The 22,740-nt window shown below is 38.1% G+C and overlaps 1 protein-coding gene across 1 annotated transcript in view; it reads left to right on the forward strand.

Moving 5' to 3' along the window:
• The first annotated feature begins 766 nt into the window (after positions 1–766).
• LOC139950697 (uncharacterized) overlaps positions 767–22,740 on the forward strand; it is a 42,619-nt gene continuing 20,645 nt past the window's right edge. Inside the window, exon 1 of the mRNA XM_071949491.1 lies at positions 767–1,040. Within this exon, the coding sequence (XP_071805592.1) occupies positions 957–1,040 (84 nt within the window). The 5' untranslated portion in view covers positions 767–956. The remainder of the gene's footprint in view (positions 1,041–22,740) is intronic.

Consider the following 22,740-nt stretch of genomic DNA (forward strand, 5'->3'; position numbering starts at 1 on the left):
TGACATTTATTTTATTTTTATTCCTTTAATAGATTTTAATCATTAAATTTTTTCCCAGGTCGACCGTATTTTTAGGGTGTGTCGGGTTACGCCAACATAACATTTTCTTCTTTTATGCCTTATTATTACAAATAGTATTTAATCCTATACCATAAGGTTTAATAATAGGAAATCACATTGGGTGAAGTCTTTATTAAAACAAATTAATATTAAGAGCAATTTTGTTTGATGGTATAATTATATCACAACCTAACAAATCACTTCCGTGCCTTCAAACTCGTACAAAAATAACTGCTACTATCGTGATGAAGAAATGATAAACTGATTTATTTACTACTAATACCCCGTCCCTCCTTTCCGCGGAATTAACAACAGAAAAATCAACAACAAAAGAACCCCACTCCTGACGTGACGGCCGCTATATGTTTTCCTGCTGAATTCAGATACCAACGCAACGAGCACTTCGGCCTACGCAAAAGACCAATGCTTATGCTGTCTAGTTTTCTTGGCCCGCAATTTTTAATTGTTGGGGGAGCCTGATATCATGACGTCACGGAATTCCTCCACATTTTCCGGAAGTACAGCGAGGCCACTCCCGCGAGATGAGCCAGCGCGCGTGAGGTGGCAGCGCAGTGGCACAGTGCGCAGGTAGGTGCACCATTTATGCATACTAAGTGGCCGTGCCACACTTCGGATTGGTCGCGGTGGGCTAAACATAAAAACCTTATAAAAGGAGTCAGCGGTGCATCTGGGAGAAAGTTAAGACAACCAAATCAGACAGACCTCGAGAAGGGAAGTTTTTTTTTAAATCGGCAAAAGGCAGTGGATTACTGTAGAGAGAGAAATACACAGGAGGCAAACCACTCTACACCTGATTCGGCAAGCAAGCAGTGTTGAACAGACTCTAGCTGCAGTGAACACACACACACACACGACAACTAGTACGGGAGGAAAACATGCGGCTCATCATGCACTCTGTGGTGCTGCTACTGGCCGTGATCGGTCTTAGCATGGCACTACCAGCTAGCAAGGATTCTGAGGTGAGTGTAAACAAAAACAGCTCAGGATACTTACATATTGTCAGAATATTTAACACTGCTGACTTACAGCTCCGAAATGGCTGTATTTTGTGTGGTAACATGAAAGAGTACAGATAAAAACAGTTAGACGCGTGGTAATTTTGTTTCACGGTTTTACTGTTAAACTGTGACATTAAAGAGTACAGATAAAAACAGTTTGACGCGTGGTAATTTTGTTTAACGGTTTTACTGTTTAACCGTGACATTTGTGTAATTAAAATTGGTTGTACTACAATTATAGTGACCAGAAAGAGTACTGACTATGGCATATATACAAGACAACTACACGCGTGGTGATTTTACATCAAGGTTTTACTGTCAAACCATGACATATTATGTTGTTAAAAATGGTTGAACTAAAATTATAGTACCTATACAAGTAGTATTGATATGGCATATACAAGACAACTACACGCGTGGTAATTTTACTGTGACAGAATCTGTTCTTAAACATTTAGGGGTTATTGATTTTTTCCCTCGTATAAAAAGTTGACACACTTATCAGTTTTCTTGGAGGCTTGCTATTTTCATATCTCTACACCGGCGCTCTTGAATTTTTAATACGCAAAAAATAGAAAATCTCTCTGACACTGTCGATTTCATTTATAAGGTATACAATTGTTAATCACTCTTAGAAGGACAAGATTATTGTCATGCATATGTCTACCTTTATTCGGGGGCCCCACTGCTAGTCACCACGCGCCTGCACCATTGATATCCCGATAGTGGAGTTTGTGTGCAGTACCGAACAGAAACAAAGATACAGAATGGATGGCAATCATTTCAATCAATGAGAATCACTTCAAAGTACTGTGATTATGGAAAATTATATCAGTTATTATCTGACTTCCAAAATTTGACTTAAGACGGATCCGTTTCTCAGATTGTGTATTCCAAATACTGAGTATTGTTTCAATATACGCGGTCATAACCGCCCCTGATTTTTCACCAAAATGCGACTATGACATTTTCACAGGTTTGTTTAGTGTATTGTTGTTCGTTTATTGTATACATCTACATTTATATAGGAATACAACAGTCAAACGGTTCGCACAAACCGATTGTACACTTTATAACGTGGAAACTACCAAGGTGAACTGTGTGTAAAGCCACATCACCAATAAGGAATGCCTCTCTCAGATGAAAAGAAAAAAACCTCAGTGGTCAAGCTCGGATATAAATTTGAGAAAAATAACCAAATTATCTCGGCTTATAATTAAATGAAAACGGACAAACAAAATTACAATTAGAAACTGGACAGACAATGTATAAAAGCGTTGCAAACTGCAGTTCCGCTCCGGGGAAGTCATGCTTGTTTTAATATTAAAATATGAATGAAACAACATGAGTTAATGTATTTTTTAAATATTTATATAATGAACAAGATTTATTATTGCCCTGGAACTTGAATGTGGCAATGTGTTAAAAAAATAACTGAGGAGAGTATGAGCATGTATGTGTCGCTGCATGACGCGTGTTTGAATACACGTATTGTTTGGTAATGCGGTTAGGTTTGAGGATACCAACATTCGAGCGCGTGATTACAATGGTGAAGTACAATGGTGCAGTGCGTACCTCACCACTTAACATCACATCACTCTAATAAATTGAGTCAGTCCCAAACAATTATCGTGCGTAGATTTGAGAATGTCAAAACTGCGAGCGTTTATCTTTGTGTCTTTTGCCATATACTAATCTTGATTTATCAGTCATTGTGTAGATGTTGGTTTATATGAAGTGTTTTTGTAAAAACTGTATATGTGACTGCATTGGTAAACCCTTCAGGTTTTTTTTTTTAATTTTTATTGAAAGGGTGTGCGTAGCATTGGAAAGATTTGAAACAAAAATGTTCACATAAAAAAATTATTTCATTATGTACAAAGACGGATATGGTATAAGTTTTTGCTTGGAATGCTATTATAGTTTCAAAGAAATGTGCAAAAAATTTAGTTTTGATTTCAATAGTCAAAAACTATCGTGTTTCAAGAACCATTTATACTTCAAAATACTTTTAAGGACAAAACTATTCATTGTCTACTCAAAACAAAAACTACACGCAGACACAATCTCCGAATGTTATATTAAAGTTGGTTGTGTGTATTTCAACTGTTTACAATAAAAACCTGGTATCTAGTCACTTTCCCCTCTGTCGCCGTTGGGCTTCTCGGTCAATTCGCGTCACCTTTCCCGAAATTGTCTCAGCCGAACCCCTTTTTCAACTCAAAAATATATCAAAATGGCAAACAAAGTTTCATTCTTCGATTATATAAATATTTTTATCCCGGCCACACCCAAAAGTTGCAAACCCCGAAAGGAGAAAATAGAATTTGTTAAAATATTAAGACTGGGTGTGTTTTGTTAATGATGTATTCGTCCAGTATAGTGTGTATAGCCCTCCTCGTGAAATTTGTTCATACTGTTCCTTCCTAAGATAGTACTATGTTATAACTCAATATTACTTTGATGCTTGGACATTTCGTTTCGAAATCTGCAAACCTTGACGAAAACAAAGTTGAATGATTTGGACTTATTTGAACAAATATTAATCGTTATGGTTTCGAAGTTGAGAGTCCAACATTTCAACAAGAAATAGAAACTAAATGTTTAACATTAGTTTGTTTTTATGAGCTTGTTTGAGAAATGAGTTAGACGGTTTATGGATTAAAAGCTCAGGGCTTAGGTTAAGGAATGTGGTATCACACAGAGGACGTAACAAGGGTGTATCTGTTTTCGGACTAAGTTTGTTTAGCAAATGGCTTACCGTGGTTCAGATCAGACAGTACACCCAGTAAATCCAAAGTAAGACGGTAACTTTCTGTTTCATCAGTAAACTTCATCAGTTTAGATATTTACAAAGTATAAGGGGAAAAATGCATTATTTTATCGTTACAAAGGGGGGCCTTGGAGGAATAAACTTACTTTAAACAGGATTTACAAACAGCTTATGGTGTTATCGGGCAAGGAATGTTTAGTTTTCGGGCGGTCAGTGAAAACCCTTTTGTGCGTTTAGCCCTGAATCGCAGGAACAATATTCCCACTTGTGTGGCTGTCCGAATCGTCTCGCAGTTTAAGTCAGTATTGTACAAAAGACAGAAAGAGTCATTCCAAATAAAAATTACAATTTTAGTCTGGCTGTTTCAGGAATCAAAACAGCTCACACGATCTCAGAGTCTTAACAGGATTTTTATCTTCACTTCACACCATCAGACCACTTAAAGTTACATCCCCATAACGGCTATCAAATACCATGCAATCCCCAGTGATGCAGCTATAACAGTGCATAATATTTACACTCTGCTTTTTATAGATATTGCAAATCTTTCAAAGTGGATTTATCCGTAGACTTAATACAAACCCACATTTGTTATCTATATAAATGTCATTTAATTGATCATGACAAGCAGGTTGACTGTGTAAATACAATGTCTGTCCTTACAAGACATAATGCACTCTAACTTGTCATCTTCAATTTAGATTGACGAAGAAATACCGTCTCAGAGATCATCTTCCAGATTGTCTCTCGCCTTCGATGTTTTGTCATTGTTTGACGGCGAGAATAGTATGTTTAAACTGGGGCTATGAAACAAGAAGACAGGGTTTTCCAATACGTGTAATGGACGCCGTTTATTGAAAGACGTGACAAATTGATCACACAACTTTTGACAATGTTTGGCGGACCTTTTTTCCAGATGACTAGATCGTTCTGTTTAGAATGCAAAGACAAAGAGATACTGCTTACCAAATCAAATTGTGCATGGATGTAAACATAATTTTGCAAGATGAAATTTCTAACCAAGACGTTTCGGGAAACCAATTTCTAAGTCTATTAATAGTATTAATAGTCTAGTATTAAATATAACTTAGCGACTTTTGATAGCAACTATAGTAATAAGAACTCCAACCAAAGAACAACGACTAAATATTGTGTTGTTTTGACATAAAGACTTCCGTGTGACCATGGAGGTCGACTAATCCACAATGTGCATTCATGCCACTTAAACGCACTGAACACTATTGGTAACTACTCAAAATAGTTGTTAGCATAAAAACGTACTTGGTAAACGAGCAATTGAGAGCTGTTGAAAGTACAAAACATTGTGAGAAACGGCTCCCTCTGAAGTAGTAGTTTATGAGTAAGAGATAATTTCTCACTCAAATATTGAAAGACTTCGGGCCTGGAGCCCTTTTGAGGCATCTAAAGGAATACAATGAGCAACGAGTGTTTTTTTTTTTGTTTTTTTTTTTTTTTCTCATTAATCTCTTGCAACTTTGATGACCAAATGAGTCATACTTTTCAAAGATTTGTAACTGTATGCTAAGACACACCAAACAATAAGAGGGTATACATGTATTTCTAATCATGTAGTTGTTATGATAATAACAAAATGATCGTTGTTGAAGCACGTACAACACGTTATCATACACGAATAATTGTTCATGCAATTTATTTATTTATGATCTTCCAACAAAAACTGCACGCACCATCGGGCGCGGCAATTATAATATAATAAATGGCTAATGTGTAGCCATTGCACCCACCTAACAGGTACAAATGGCGACGAGGGAATGCACCGCGTAATCACAGACCCGAACATGGACGGGTGATTGTAGCTAACTCTATTTTCAAATCTGAACGGACTTGTCGCGAAAGCTGTGCGTTCAATAATGCAGGACCAATTTAGCCATATAAGGGCCTTGGCTCCGCGATTTATCTGATTAAAGTCGGTGCCAAGTTGTAAAGCACATTATTTAACAACATCAATAATATGACAAGGCTAAGTAGAGAGAGATCGCAAGCCAAAAAACCACGTAATGTGTGTTGGTCGTGACCCATTCCCTGCTACTTTGTGTTTAAGCAGAACAAGGCTGCTAATGTACGCTTTAAGGATATAAGGTCCCAACTTGGAGCATCTTGAAGTAAGTTTAATTCATCTTGAAAACAACCTCTCAGTTTAAATAGAGAACAACTCAAAGGGGGCGGGGTTGTCCTATGGTAATTACTCAACAAATTAAAGTACATATAAACGTACTTGGTAAGACGCACCGCAGTTGTTGGACATTTAAAACGTCTTGGGAAACAACATAACTTTAAAGCTCTTTGTTTTCAAGCCAACCCAAGAAGTGTTGGCTCAGTGAAGAACCTGTTGGTTTGTTCTAAACGTTTTGACGAGCGTGCTCTAGATCTGTCTTGTTCAAGAGAAGGTTGGAGTGGGGCTGGACGATGATGCCTATACAGCCAGTAAATGTTGTACCGTTTGGTGTAACGACCAATCCCTTGTTTTTAATGTTGAAATTGTAAAGGCAAAATATACATTTGGTTTTGGAACCAATCGATTGTTTAAATCCTATATAAATGTTGATGTACACGATTAAACATTGTGGACATTTCATTTCAAAAGGTGTGTCGCGTTTTGAGACATCGCCGAAAACCTGAAGTGAATAATAATATAGGAAGACATACACTGAGAAACGCCACTGCAGAAACGCTTCTTTGATTCAAATTTTGGGGGCATTAAAATTTACTTCTTTTTACACAACCACATTGCTTCGAAGTGTATACCATCAAGAGGTGTAGCCTTCTCACCACACGTTTGTACTGCCATTAATTTTAAGAGTGATTACAGAAACGAATACGGTCCCTGACGAATGGAACTTGACCATCGTCTCAGCGACTTTTAAAAAGTTCATCATTACCTTCCCAAGGTAGGGCACGAACGGTTTGTAGACAAATAAGAAATATTGAAATCCACTCCTCATTACAGTGACATTGCTTTATGTTATCTCATAATATAGTGTCTGCTCGATTGCGCGTCCGAAGCCTAGCCATCCAGACGCGCGTCTACTTGATTAAGAGCGGGTCAGCCACGGAATGAAAATCTAATTTCCAAATCTGTCCCCCTATAAAATGGAACAAACATTGAAGAAAAAATAAGTCATACTGCTCTGTTAATCGTTGGAAGTTGTTTTAATTCAATCTCGGTGTGCTATAAGTGAGTTTCCAGTCAAGGTTACACCGATGTCAGTGGATAAGCTTTACGGTCGAATGACTCTAAAAGGACATTTTTGGTTTCGTAAAATCAAGACCCTTTACTCTCCATTCTTTAAGATTGCATCAAACATCTCCCCTCACAATTTTGTTTTCGGGGTGAGTTAACGTTGTTAGAAATCAGCGGAATTATTCGCCACTTTCTCCTGAAGGAGTATGTGACACAATCAAGATGTTGATCCATAGATATCTTGAGGAGAGAGTACACAGCTTACGTATGCTGCATTTGGATGATCCAGGAAATCTTTTCTTCGACTTAAAGGAACACGTTGTCTTGGATCGTACGAGTTTTGCTTTGCGACTTAACCCGGTCGGATATTAATGGGAGTCAAAAATGTTACATGGGAGTAAAGGAAAACCACGCATTTTTTTAGGCATATTTGTGTGGATCATTGTATTCTACTTTTCTTGGAGCTTATAATGTCCCCGTCAGAAGCAAGAACACACGTTCTATGAAACTTTCCAAGTTTAGTTTGGAATCATCTCTCTTGAAAGTATAGATTTTTGTATTGTTATTTTGGGGGCGGGGTGGGTGGGTAGAGGTAATATCAATCTAAATATGAGCCTCAATATCCTTCAGAATCGTCTCTCTATACCTCTTGATCGTTAAATTTACAATAAAAATTGCGTCCACCACAGCATTTGTCCCTGAACATTGTTGGCCAATATCGAATCGGCCATGAATTGTCACACATGTGCACTCCCGTCTCAAGCGCCAGTTATAGTCCTTGATCCCGGCCTAGTATCACGAATAACCCACAAACCGATAATTTCGATTTGTGAGCGGTACAAAGTATTGGACGATGGATGGTGGCAATTGACTCCACTCAGGGTTTGTGAACTGTCATTTGAGTTGTGGATTACAAGGTTGATGGTATGGATTATTAATGGTTGACAGCTAGTCGTCCCTGATATTTCAAATTTTAAAGATACCTCTTGTTCTTAAGTGTTCTGAGCTAGTTTCTTTGTGTGTTCGGGTTCTTCTCTTGATAACAAAACTATGCAAAAGGGAGAACAGCCACTCGTTTTGACAGACGACTCTTTAGAGTGAAAGTAAAGACTGGTATTGTCAACTCGACTTAGAGTGAAGTCCATACCACTCTCACTCAGAAAGAGTGACACAGATTGACTGTCACTCTCAAAAGACGTGACTGACAAAAGAGTGAATTTTTCACTATTTTACATTACGGGGGGTACATTTCAAATTGTGTATGGTCGATGTTACATGGATTGGTTCCACATTGATATGATAGTCTTTCCACTTTAAAAGGGATCGCTTTGTTAAAAGTCTTAAAAATAAAGGAAATAAATACTATTGGTAGAAGCCTACAGAAGTTTTCTATATTATAATATAAAGCAAATTTAAGAAACATTTCACTGGGAAGTAATGTGGTTATAATGTAACACATATATCCATGTCTATGCCCCCAAAATGTGAATCTTGGAAGCGTTACTGTAGTAACGTTTCTCAGATTGTGTATGCCTAATAGAGATTATTTTTCCTGCATCATCCATCTTCGCTCTGAATATTTGGCGATATCTCAAAAATGCATCCTTTAGAAAATGAAGTTTTCGCATGCTAGTTTTATTGTATAGGCCTACATTATACGATACGGACAATCAAGCATTACAAAAACAGACGGGCGGGTATACCTTGCCTCTTCAGAGACGTTATTCTGTAGTAATTTCAAGCTAAGCTTGTCTATGTATGCTATAGTACGGGTTATATTCAATGTTAAACTTGTACGGTCGATGTTGCATTGAATTGTCTCCATCACATTGATACAACTGTCTTCCCATTGAGAGCCGTTACTAAAAGATGTACCCAGGTTTTAAAAAGAAACCAATCAAACTGAATCAAAAATACTTTATACTTTCATTCATACTTCACAAAAGATTGTCCTTAAGGCGGTCTAGCCGTTTTCTTATTTGATTTCCCGTAAGCTTGTTGACATTTCGTGACCATTTTCCCGATGCGAAGATTTAGTCCCCGCAGCCAAAAGACGTGTTCTTTTTGTAGAAAATCACGTTCAATGTTCATTTTTTTTTTTCAAACTATTGTTCAAGAAACTGCTTATTATTATTTCACATTTGAAAGTTCGCTATCGAAATTAAGCTGCACTCTTCACTCAAAAGCAGATCTCCCCCAGACGAGAGCAACATATTGCATAAACAATTAAAATAAGTTAATGGTTTTGTGACTTCATCAAAACGCAAAAGTCAAACCAGGATTATTTTTAAATATTATTTGTCACTTCGAAAATGCAAACAAATTGAACATAATTACCATTCGTCAATTTTGCTAATTAATTTAATTACGTAACTATTAATTAATCAGATCCTCAACTTTGTTGAATATGTTAACATATATAGTACATCAAGAATTGACACGAAAATCTAATTATTTTTGACACACTTGTCACTTTGTAGAAACAAAGAAACGAATTGCAATTGCAATCAGTGGAAACAAAATTAACAACAATATTGATTAATGAGATAAATAAATCCCGTACTCCATTCAAGAGGTGAACGTGATTTTCAACAGAGCGAAAGAAGATCAAATGTGGCAGGTGTTTCGTTCAATAGCACAGGTCTACACTTATCCACAATATTACTGGAAGAATGACGACACGACACAAATCAAAGGCAGACAACTATACAATGATAATATTTATAATCAACCTCTATGACCCAAACAAAGGGCATCCAGTACGTGGCCCTAGGGTCCCCTCCAGTTCCTGACACCTCTCTCACCTTCTAGGAAACTGTGTCTTTGTTGTTCATTAGAAAATTAAGCATGCCGAACGGATGTTAATATTTAAAAACTGATTGCAATTATGAAAGACTGAAACCCCCGGGGCTCAAATTGTGACACTATAGTAGACGTCAAACTTCTATAAAATCTTAATACAGTATTTCCAATATGAATGATGGCCGATCAGTCGAAACCCTTAAAATTTTAATGTCATAATTTGCTTCTGCGCAAAGGTCAGGATCAAGGGAAAATGACATTAGCTCTTCTTAATTGTGTACATCAATTATTATGGTCTGCTGTGTTACGCTCAAAATGGACAGCTGAAAAACAGTCAAGCGAGGTTAGATTATTTTGATGAGGAGACGATCAAACATAAAAGAAAGAAAAAACAGGGGAAAAGTAAAGGGGAAAGAGAGAGGAAACAAAATATAGTGATGTAATTTGTTATTGTGGAAAAAAAAATCAAGGTTTGATGATCTAAAACTATAGACAGAATCGATTATATTTTTATAAAATGAACGATTTACATACGCAGTTCACGTTACTTAATTGTATTGCATGGTAGAAAGATGATTTGGTACAAAGACGGATTTTAGTTCAGTTTACACCTTTAACTCTATGGCTACCACATTCTGATATTATTAAAGAACTAGAGAAACCAAGTTCCAACAGATTATCAGTGAGCGTCTTTAAAGCTGCGAGCTCTGTTTCAAACAAACAAACGCAAAGGGAATACGGACATATTAGGTCAATTAGGTGATAGATTTGAAAGGGGGCCTTTTGGAGATACAAGTACCCAATAAATTATAGAGGTGCTTATGCCTAACGTATAGCTAAAGCACAACAGAACTTTGCTTAACAGAATAAGGTCACCTGCCAAACGCCATGCCACATATACCATTATGTGACTGGTATCATGTGCAGTCTTGCTTAGCAAAAAGTTGTTCAGCGATTTTTCAGCTTAATAGGAAGCTCTATAGTCGGCAGACTTACTATAGGTAAATCTATTGTTCTCGAAACTGCGCACACGCATGGAACTACGTATACATTATAAATTTACATTTTAAGTCTGCTGCCACCTAGCGTTTCAAAGTCTCCCATTGCCATAGTTGGGAAACACATACAGATGTACAAATCCTTTAAGGTTGTACTCATCAACTTGTATTTTGCTACAGTTCACTGCTGCGGTGAAAGGACTTAATTGTGTTATCTACATTCGGTCGTTTGAAAATGTGACAAGGTCAAACAAAAAGGGTGGGAGTGCGTCGAACGGGTAACCGCACGGGCCAATCGACGCGGTTCACCCGATGAAAAACTTGACAACCGTACAGGCAATTACGGGGCTTGAACGAAGAATCAAGAGCCCCGAGTTATACACAGTCTGCTGCGGTGTTATTAATGTACAAGTCGTTGGAGATTGAACAGGGATGAACTGAGGACGAGTTGACTATAGCTAACTTGCTGACGTCACATGTGTAACTTGATTTTTAATTTGAACTTTTTTTGTCTAGAAATGTGCAAATGATTGTTAAACATGGCGCATTATCCGGGACTACCCGTAAACCACCGATGCAGCTGCAGGACTTGCGATGCACTAAAGGCTGATGTCATATAATTTAAACATGTGACAGTGTTTAGCGTGCGCGCGGCAATTGGTTTTCAATTTGTACCCTTTGGCTTTAAAATGCGCAAATCATTGTTAAACATAGCGCATTTTATGCGGAATTATCCGTAAACCACCGAAGCAGCTGCTTTGCGTGCAGTGTACTTTTTCCTCAATCCATTAAAACACTCGTCCATAGAATTAGGCCGGTGACAAAAGTTCGTAACGTGGGCAAACTTGATTGGCTGATTCGAGAATGACGTATCTCATTAGTATGCAAAATGATTCACTCTCGCGCATGTCCGCGAATTTGATTTCGAGACCTCAAGTTTAGAAGTCAAGCATCTGAAAGCACACAACTTCGTGTGACAAGGGTGTTTTTTTTCTTTCATAGTTATCTCGCAACTCCGACGACCAATCGAGCTCAAGTCTCCACAAGTTTGATATGTTATGCATATGTTGAGATACACCAAGTGAGAAGACTGGATTTTGACATTTACCATTAGTGTCCAGTGTCTTTAAGCAGCTCTTTGAAATTAAACACTGCTTGGAAGCATCACGAGTATTAATCAATCTCCGGGAAGGGTGCACTCAAAAGAAACCTTCCATATTGCTTGACAAGTTTCTGCTTAGCGGAAATGAGCAGGATACCAGTCACAAATTGTACATGTGATATGGTAGTTTGGCTGGTAACCTGATTCTGGTAAGCATAATTTGACTGTGCTCAGCTGCCCTTTGTGCTTAAGGAGCTTATTGAAATTGGACCCTGCTTAGAAACATCTGAGTGATGATCTTCAAGAAAGGTGCAATCAAAAGAAACCTGGCAAGGTGACCTATTACGCCTTGTCAAATCAGCTGATTGCTGCATTCCGTCACCATTGCACGATGCGACCCGATCCTTGAAAATACTTGTTTGAAATCACTGTATGGTGTGCAGAGAAAATCACTTGTTTCATTATCGTACACAGGTTTCTGTGTCCATTAACAATCAATTCTGAGAAGCTGCTATATGAACCATCGTACATCACCGACGGGTGGTGCGTTTGGTTGATGAAAAGCTGATTCATCAGGGAACAGTTTCATCAAGCCTAATAGAAGCTTGGGAAACTTGCTAAGCACAAACAAGATGTTGCTAAACAGAAACCGATTACCAGCCTAAACTCTATTAAGTTTACATTGCTACAACTGGTGCCCATTTACCTTTTGCTTAGCAAAGAAATTTACTAAGCAGTACCTTTTCATTAACATATTAAACATTGGGCCAAGTGCCAAATTGCACTGATCTGCTTAATTAAAGGGTGTGCATAACATTGGTAAAGAGTAAATATATAAATGTTCAAAGTTTTTAACACAACGTACATAGGTTATATAAAGATAATTTTGTTGTAAAGACTTCCGTTGAAATATTTTTTCTTGAAATATACTTTTTTTTTTATCAATGAAACAATCTGTTTTGATCAAAACTCAGAACAGTGCCTCTCTTAATCCTCATCCTTAGGGCAGGAGACCCGTCTATAACCGTCCTTGTATCACATGACATGTGCAAGGAATAATCATACACAGGGCGCCCAATCCCCAAAATGGCGCAGCAAAGATTCATCGTGAGTGGTGACGTCATCAGGTTATTTTGGGTCAAAACGGAACCTGTACATACATCGAACCCCATAACAAACCATGAACACATTTCACCAATCACTTCAAATCCATTAAAATCTACGCTGACAAAAACATGTAAACATCTACTTTGGGTGCACTCGCTCTTAATAAATAAAAAGGGGATCAGTTTGTGCGTTTTCTATAATTAACAACTCCGTTTGCTGACCTAAAACCAACTTCTCTGCAATTCGGGAGGGGGGGGGGGCTCCATTGTCTTTTTAGACAAAGAATGAAAAAGCAATCTTTTGATTGAATTCATCTTTTGTTGATACACTCTCTGGTTCCAATATTAAATTTGCGAGAGCATTGAATTTACGGAGCTCGAGTCAGAAATGGACAATGCTGTTGCTATATTGGCTGCTGCTGATATCCAGAGATGAAAAATGTTGGAAGAGGCGAAACATTATCATCGACTGTATACTGAACTAAAATATCAGTTCAGCTCCTATTAAATCGCACACAAATTCGACGGCCTCACCAATGCAGCTTTTATTTTTAGCTTTAAAGCCATTATACACTTTCGGAACAGTAACATAAAAAAGTTCACAGATTTACAAATAACTTACAGGGTTTACAGAAGGTAATGGTGAAAGACTTCTCTTGAAATATTAGTCCATGAAATGCTTTACTTTTTGAGAAAAACATTAAAACAATTAGCAATTTTCGATATCGATAATTACGGATTTATTTTAAACACATGTCATGACACGGCAAAACGTGCGGAAACAAGGGTGGGTTTTGTCCGTTATTTTCTCCGGACTCCGATGACCGATTGAGCCTAAATTTTCACGAATGAGGGCCTTTGGGCAATACTGTTTACCGAGAGTGTCAAATGGCGTTAAAAAGGACTCTGCTAATAGTTAGTTCATGTCTTTCTTTACAGTAATAAACCTGAGAATTTAGATTAAGTAGCTGCAGCGAACTGCTTTACCAACCAATATTACATGAAATAGATCATGGCCTGACGTTTCCAGCCTACAGTAAAAAATATCTCGACAAGCTTAATTTCATACATGCAGGTGTGTTTATTTATTTGTTATCCTTATTCGTTCTGTTCACCCATCAGAGTGTTTTCCGAGTGGTAAAACGAAAAATAAACCAATTTGCGGCAATAATTATTTTACCTTGCTAAGTATAAGTAAGGTTTGCGGTGATACCATGTTAACAAAACTCTTTTGGGATTAGTGGTGGTTCTAAGAAGAGCTCGACGTTTCGGTTAGTGTGCTCTGACCGTCTTCAAGAGAATTACATCTTGCATTTGACAAATTCATAGCAAATTTATTCAGGGGTATATTATAACTTCAGCGTCAAGTCGAGAGGGGGGAGGGGGTACGTGGAATGAATCAATTTGCGCTGCTTGAAAATCGGGGCAACTTCATTGTACCCCATGTTTAACGAGAGAGTTGTAAACCCCTTGAACAACCCAGATTAAACAAAATTAATGTTGAGTTACTGGTACCCCGGTTTGCTATTACTTGTACAAGTGGGTTCATGCGCGGGAACTGTGTAAATTTCCAGCTTCGTAATAACGACAATGCGACATAGCTTGGCTTGTAAACCGCGGGTATGATTCAACAATGGAGGTAGAAACCGAGAAGATAAATATGAACACTGGCAATATAATGTTATATCTGTAGGTTTGCATAGAAAAGAATTGTGTCGGTTTCAAATTTAATTGATGTATACACATTTTGTGTAAATATTAGTAGTACGTGTAGCAGGCGGTAGTAGTCACGGTAACCTCTTCATATACTATTACGATATTAACCACACACAGTGTTTTCCAGTTTCTGTTGAGGACACGACAGGCTACTCCTTCTTGGATTCGAACCCTTGACTCCCGTATTCTAGAGCCGACGTTATACTCACTAGAAATGTAAACTGTTAAGCTTATCGCAATCTCCGAGAAAGAAAAAAAAAATCCAATAACATGGAATCGGACTAGGGGCACTCTTTAATTCAAATTACAGATCGTTCCCTTGTTGTGTCGGCATTTTTTTCTTCTTCTAAGCATTAAACGGACTCTCTTTCAAACCATTCATTTGTGGGGTTTTTGCCTGGAACTCACTTAGGGGCACGAGGGGCAATGGTTCAGTGCAGGAGCTTCCGCCCATACTACTCGTTGTACGCCACTACTGAATGCCATCAGAGCGCAGACTCTATCCTATAGAGATACCCTTTAGAAATCCTGCTTTGAGTTTTGCGTTCAATACAGCATTCACTGCTTGCTACAATTGAACTACACGTGCCTTAAGAATGTGTAAATACTTTCAAAATGTTAGGACATCACAATGCTGTATCCTTTGAGCATTGCGTATTGCCGTCCCTATAGTGTAAGATATTCTTTGTGTGTTTAAAGCAAGGCATCCGTCCGTGCTTTAACACAGAGTTATTATTTAGTAAACTTACGGTTTTTTTTTTTTTTTTTTTTTTTTTTTTAAATGGTAATTGAAGCAAGCATCAAGCAAAATAATTTTGACGGTAAGTGGTAAGTACATAAGAAACCATTAAAAGCGTCTCGGAAAACATGAATCTCAAAAGATCGCCTTAAAGGCAGTGGACACTATTAGTTATTACTCAAAATAAGTATTAGCATACAACCTTACTTGGTAACGAGTTATAGGGAAAGGTTTATAGTTTAAAACACTGTGAGAAACGGCTCCCTCGTGTGACAAGGGTGTTTTTTTCTTTCATTATTATCTCGCAACTCCGACGACCAATCGAGCTCAAATTTTTACAAGTTTGTTATTTTATGCATATGTTGAGATACACCAAATGAGAAGACTGGATTTTGGCAATTACCAATAGTGTCCAGTGTCTTTAAGGCGACTTTTGATTTGGAGCAAATATTGTCCACGGTGTCCCTTTGTGAAAGATACCCGCTGTAATGTCGCTAAAAGTGGATGGGCTTCAACGGTCTTGATGAACAGTGACAATGCTGTTAATTTATCAAAAAGTAAGCACCATTATTTAGATTAAAGTTGACATGTGGCTTTATTGTATATTTATGAATTTAAAGTTGGCTTATGATTTAAATCAGTACTGACGTTTATAAAAACCGATCTATGACTTTTTACAAAAGCACTAAAAGGGGGCGCCATAACAGTTATTATTCTATCTACATTTTGTGCACTTTCCTCTTTTTAACGGTGTTGGACACTTTGAATTTAGTTAGTCTATATAGACGTCGTTTCCTTTGATACTGTAATTTTAATGGTTTGAGTCTGGAAAAAATGGTCAACTGTGAAACCACTGCTTATCAGTGCATATATATAAAAACTTCCAAATCAAGACCATCCAAAAATGTATTTATAATGTGCCGCCCGTTCGTTCAAGTGGTATAATATTGTGCCGAGCATTAAAGGCTGCAATCTGAAAAGTACAGTCAAGACCCGTCAATATACACTACAGAACAACAGTCACATTCGGTGTGGACGAAGAGGCAATTCAATTCACTTTGGCACCAGTCTCGGGGGAAAAATCATTGCGCTGTGTTCATTGTGTACACCCGTCCGGTCGATAGACAACTGCATGCGCAAGAACTACATGACTGTTTACAAAACGCAGACAAATTTTTAAAAAGGGTAATGTGGAGAGCACACTTTGCTGGATCGAAACTGTCTTCATTTGTTTATCACCCCCTCCTTCACCCCACACATGGATCATTTCAAAGGATTCACGTTTTTTTTTTTTTTTATAGTGTACCGGAAATGCACAAAAATGCACGTATCGTTTTCTTTTTAACCGCAGGTGTTTTAGCAATAGTTCTAGTTTTGTATTTCTTCTTATTATTCTTTTTGCTGCGTGTGCGTGATTTGGTCTGATATCGATATTCACTCAACGGCAGACCGAATAACGAGTGATATCATTTTAGAACATTGCCTGACGCCCGAAGGGTCTCAGAGGCTGAGACAGAAGAAAAAAATTTATTATCGTAATTCTGATATTGTATTATGGTCACCTTCGTCTGTTACCCGAACTTGGTGGATTGCTATTTTGTTAACGAACTCGCAAGGGATCAGCTTTGTTACCTTCCGGCCTCGACTATACACGCAACACGATTGTTATGTTGTTATTGGAGGGGAAACTATGTCTAAATATTAATTATTCTAAATAATATCAACAGATGTATATACAAAAGGAATTTGCAACAGATATCAAACACTTTACAGCAATGGACAAAACTAGGTATCATAGCTGCTGTAACACCAGGGGTGGGTTTCACAAAGGTAGTCCTAACTTAGGACTAGTCCTAGACAATGCTAAGAGATAGGACCAGTCCTAAGTTAGGATGAGTTACTGGTCCTCACTTAGGATCAGTCCTATCTCTTAGCATTGCTTAGGACTAGTCCTAAGTTAGGACTACCTTTGTGAAATCCACCCCTGAAACACCAAGTCAAACCCTTCTCAGAACTGTGTTCTTATCACACAAGACTGATGCCTTCATGTTCTGTTCCAAGAGCGAAACAATAAATAACTTGCTTAATGACACAACGTGTCAAGACAGGGATTCGAACGACACTATGATCAGAAACACAAAAGCTTAAGTCCGGTGCTCTTAACCGCTCTCCACGCCAAACATAACATGATGAAAAAGAAGTTTTTAAGACTCATTGGGTGGGGTGGGGTGTGGCGACCCGCATGTTGAGGTGAATAGTGTTCAAAAGTTTGTGGCCAGTTTTTGAAAAAGATACCACAGCGGGATTCTGAACCCCTAGGATTAATATGAGGAAGTGTGTTCTCATGAATGTATCAGTCGTATGTTTCATTTGTCAATGGCTTCTTTTATTAAACCAAAAAGGGAAGAAACAAGAGCTAACAAAGACCTATCTAATAGCGAGGACACTTTGGTGTCATTGGAGTTATTAGAGAAAGTCAAACATACAAGTGCCTTTGCTAATTCCGATCGGCAACTTCATAAGGTCTATAGATAGTAAGTCTCATTAAAAGCTGTCATCTTTCATGTTCTTTAATAAGCCCCAAGCCATGTGTCCCCTCTTGAAGCTATAAGCATTATGAGGAGGTAAGCTGTAGCCGCTTGCTATTTACGTCAAAATCATCGTCAATCCCCTTAGTCTAAAGACGGATTCAACTTGTCCAAGAGATTAATCCGACTTTTAAGTCTTGTCTTTTAATTAATTTCCTAAGATAGGATTACAACCTACGCGTCTTAGATGTTCTGTTGCTTTGGGCGAAAGTGCCGGATGTTGCAAAGTTTAGGAGGATTAAATGGTACAATTCTTAAGGCCCGGAGGAGTGGAAACATGTGTCCGTTAGTAACCGAGCTTTGTGATGAAAGGTGACTCTCTTGATGTAAAAGAGTGAAAAGGCACTCTTAGAAGAGCCATATGAAGGACAGCTCTTTTTCGAGTGGGCTTCCACTCTTTAAGATTGAATTTTGCATCTTTTTGAGTGATTTTTCACTCTGTCCTGGAGTGAAACCCATCTAAAATAGTGAAATAACCACCACTCTTTTTGAAGAGCCATATGGAGGACAGATCGATAAAGAGTGCTGTTTTTCACTCGTATACATTCAGAGAGTAGTTTGTCTTCATCGAGGATTGACAAAAAGACTGACATTTTAAAGAAAATATTCCAACGTCCGACGATTGGTTTAGAACATCGGTAACTTGAAGACTTTTGAAGACTTTTGGCAGGGGTTTGTTTTACAATTACGGGGAATCAATGGTGTGACCAATGGTTTCTTTCCCTGCTTTTCACTGTGGACCCCGGTTCACACCCCACCCCAGACCGGTCCCTTGCAGGTGGATTGGGTGTTCAGTCTTTATCTGATTTGATGCCCCCCCCCCCCCATAACCCCAATTTGGTTTTCCCTCCCACATCTACAACTTGCCATTTCTTCTCTTTTCACAATTCAACCTGTCATTTTGCGCTTATATTGTGCTGTTGGACGATTAATAAAATAAACTTATCCAAAATTATCTTAATGTGAGTTGGTCGGTATTACAAATCACTTTTTCAGATAGGTCCGATTATCAGCCGATTATTGGCAAATTTTAATTGACTGGTTTGATGGATTTTAGGAAGTAACAAGCTTTCATTTGGGATTTTGCACAAGAAAAAACCTTAACGTATTGTTGTATACGGTAGTTAATTGAAAACAAAAGGATTTATTGCCGGGATCCAGGCATTAATTCACGTCAATATAATGGACGTCCGTTATGAAAATACATGCAGCAACAATTTGGGACGTACAGTTAAAAGTTGTGTATTGCCTAATGGTATATATATGCGAAAGTGTTGGGTTTTTTTTCTTTCTCCAAAACTAGAAAGTCAAATGAGGAACATCAAGTGAATTGTGTGTGATCAATATAGTAGCTTGCGGTGACGTCGTTTGAAAAGTCAACTTAGTCTCATTTTCGTGCACTTCAAATCAATGAAAACGAAATGTACACTAATTAAGTGGAGCGCCAGTTTCTATGAAACAAAGAAGGACATTCCGAGGGTGGGAAGTAGGCGTATAACAATATTGATGTTTTAAGCCCGGGGCCTTTGGAAAGGATTGACTGTCAATACTATCAGGGACTGAAAGATCTTTTCTTTCTAATGCACTTTTGAATCAATTATCGGCAAAAAGTAAAGTTGTAACTTATCCAAGTTCTCAACTCGTCATGAACTTTACAACAATTAATTTTGTTTACAACTACTCACTTTATTCACCCACTCAAATCTTCAAGACAAATCAAATTAAAATTGAAGTGCACAATAAGTTCCGGAGCAAACACGGGGGAAATGTGCATTTTTTTATTCTGACGGTTGAACATTTTTGTACAATGGTTTATACTCAACTTCGGAAGTTGTGCTAATGGGTAATGGGAAACCGAGCGCTATATGTTCCGAAACTCTAGCATCTCCTGTTTGAAAGTCGATCTTTCATCCTGACAATCCGGCCGTTCCGGAGGGGGGGGGGGGGTTCCGGATTAGCAATTGTCACTGTTAATGCATCATCAATCCGGAACTCGACCTTGGACACGACAGGGATGATTTCCTAGTCTCCCGTCAAGGCTTCAACATCGATACTGTTGGGAGAATGTTTAAAAAAAGACCGAGAGATGTCTGATAGAGGAAATTAGCCCCACGAACAACCTCTAACTGACCGGCTATAATTATTGCCGATTCAGAGTCGCGGTTCGGGACTCCGTGCTTGACTTGATTAAAGAATTATTTTACAGAGCTATGTTTTTTTGTAAAGGGACACTCCTTATCAATGATTTATATTTTTCTTTAAGGTAAAATACATTGTTCAAATGCAACATTGCGGCGGATTCAGTGTCATTTATAATGTTGTTGCTTAAAAAGGGCGGGTTAGGTATTTACTCTGAAAAGTAGTGTCCAAGATGCTATTGATACTATAAAACATTGTTAGAAACTACCCTCTTTGAAGTAGTGTATTTAAAGATATGAGTAAAGCTTCAGCATACATCTGAAAGCACATAATTCTACGCAACCCCCCCAAAAAGTTACGAAAAATTCTCTTGCAATATCGTGACGTCGAGCTAGACGCACAGAAATCACCAGATTTATCTGTGAACACACATCTTTAAGTCGCGGTTGGACATGATGCCTCTGCTTTGACGTGGATAATTTTAAGAGTCGCAGCGTATTGAAGCTTTTATTGGGCGACACGTCTCCGTTCATTTCGGTTTCTTATTTAGTCTGGCGCCTTCCTCTTGGATGGGTTGTAATTACCTTCTAATAAAACAAACGTGAGTTAACTTTAATATATGGAGATTCTTCCATGTGACATGGTTCACGAAAGGCCAAGACATAATTAAGCTTTCAACCCTAGTTGTAAGCAAATGATTCGCTTGAGGTGGGACCATGTTTGAATGAACCATCCATTAATGTAATTACAGTGTAACATTTGCATCTTAAAGACACAAAAGGACAGCTCAAAGGTGGTTGTTTCCTTCTTCAACGGCTTTGTCAGTCGCTATAAGGCTGGATCCAGTTGAAAAAATGGTATTCGTCTCAGGGAGCTATGCGCTTACTTGACCCATGGAAAGTGTGATTATACGGGCTGTAAGCGCAGAATTCCCCTATAAGCAGCACCATACAATTGGTTCTTGTTAATAGTACTGCTTTTTTGATATTCAATGAAACCACCTTAAAGAAGTGACAACTCTACCCTTTTTACATTTGCATACCAAATCGTCCATTTAGAGGATTTTAGTGCAGTGGAGCACTTTGATAAAAACACTCCCTACGGATGACCAAGGTCATGGTCATCCCGATGTTTGAGTGCAGTACATTGAAAAATCAGCTCGACATGTTTTAAACTATCAAGGGTTACGTGACAGTCTTGAGCGTAAAGATGCGCCTCGAAGTATAGACACCAACTTTGATGATCATCACGGTTCGTTTACTGATACTTTCATATAAGTGCTGTTTATGGTTAAACCTGTTTTTATAACCCGATAGTTGTGCAGAAGAAGCACAATGGCTTTTCATTCGTCAGCAAATTGGCGGACAAACTGTGACGTCATCAGTCTACTGAATGTCTGCTCTTGAAAAAGGTCTAGGGTGTAGTATTGAGACACATGATCGATGTGGGAGTTTCCAGGGTAATCGTGAACATCAAAATGTATCGTTATTAGTTATTTGTAAAAGGGATTTTGTTTTGGAAGAGCATTTATTCATTTTAGCAATTAGTTTTAAATGAAATCACCATCTTGCCCGGCCGCGATCTGTGAAAATGTCATCAATTCGTCGAAAACGTTTTAGAACAGTTTTTTTGAGTAATTACCAATAGTGTCCAGTGCCGTGGACAACCATTCTTGAATAGAACAAAGACCGATCCGCATCACGAGTGCACTACAGCGATATCTTCAATACAAACACCCTCAACGTTCGTGCAACCCCTCCACACCCCTCAAGTGGGGTTTTTGAACTTCGCTTCTTTTTGTGTCTTCAAACGAACACAGAATATCAATCAAGTGATAAATTTGACTGATCTGTCACACTTTAAAATGAAAAAAAGAAGATAACATCATTTGTTTCAAGTTCTGTGTTTGATTTATTTATCACCCTGACCATCAAAATGTGCCGACGATCGCTGTTCTAACGAATGGCGCCAAACAACGGTGAAGGTGTAAGGAAGAGTGCGACGATCGTCACCGGCAGTAATTTTTTTCTCTGCACATCAAAATTGCCACTGTCGTATAGCCCTATATTCTAGGACTCTTCCTCTGTGCTGTACAATTAAGACTCTGTATCTGTGTACAACACAAAGGAAGAATCACTGCAGTAGCATAACACGAAAGTGTATATAGCCGCCAGGGCTAAAACTGTCGTAGTGCTTTTCGATTGGGGATTTTTTTTTCTAAATCGAAAAAGAAAGGAAAAGGGAATCTTTAAAATAAAAACAAAATGTTTTGCATTTATACCATCGGTCGATTTGGTTGGTCAGTTGTTTGCAACAGCTAATTCTATTTTCAATTTTTTTTTGAGGATTGCAATTCTAATGTGCAAAAAAAATTGCTCACCGGCCTTGCTCTGTACTTGCTCTCTGTAGTGGTGACAACCCTTCATGTCATTAGTTGATGTGCAATTTTAATAGGCTTGGCTGATGTGCAATTAA

This window comes from Asterias amurensis, chromosome 18 (genome assembly GCF_032118995.1).
Source record: "Asterias amurensis chromosome 18, ASM3211899v1".
NCBI classification, from domain to species: Eukaryota; Metazoa; Echinodermata; class Asteroidea; order Forcipulatida; family Asteriidae; genus Asterias; species Asterias amurensis.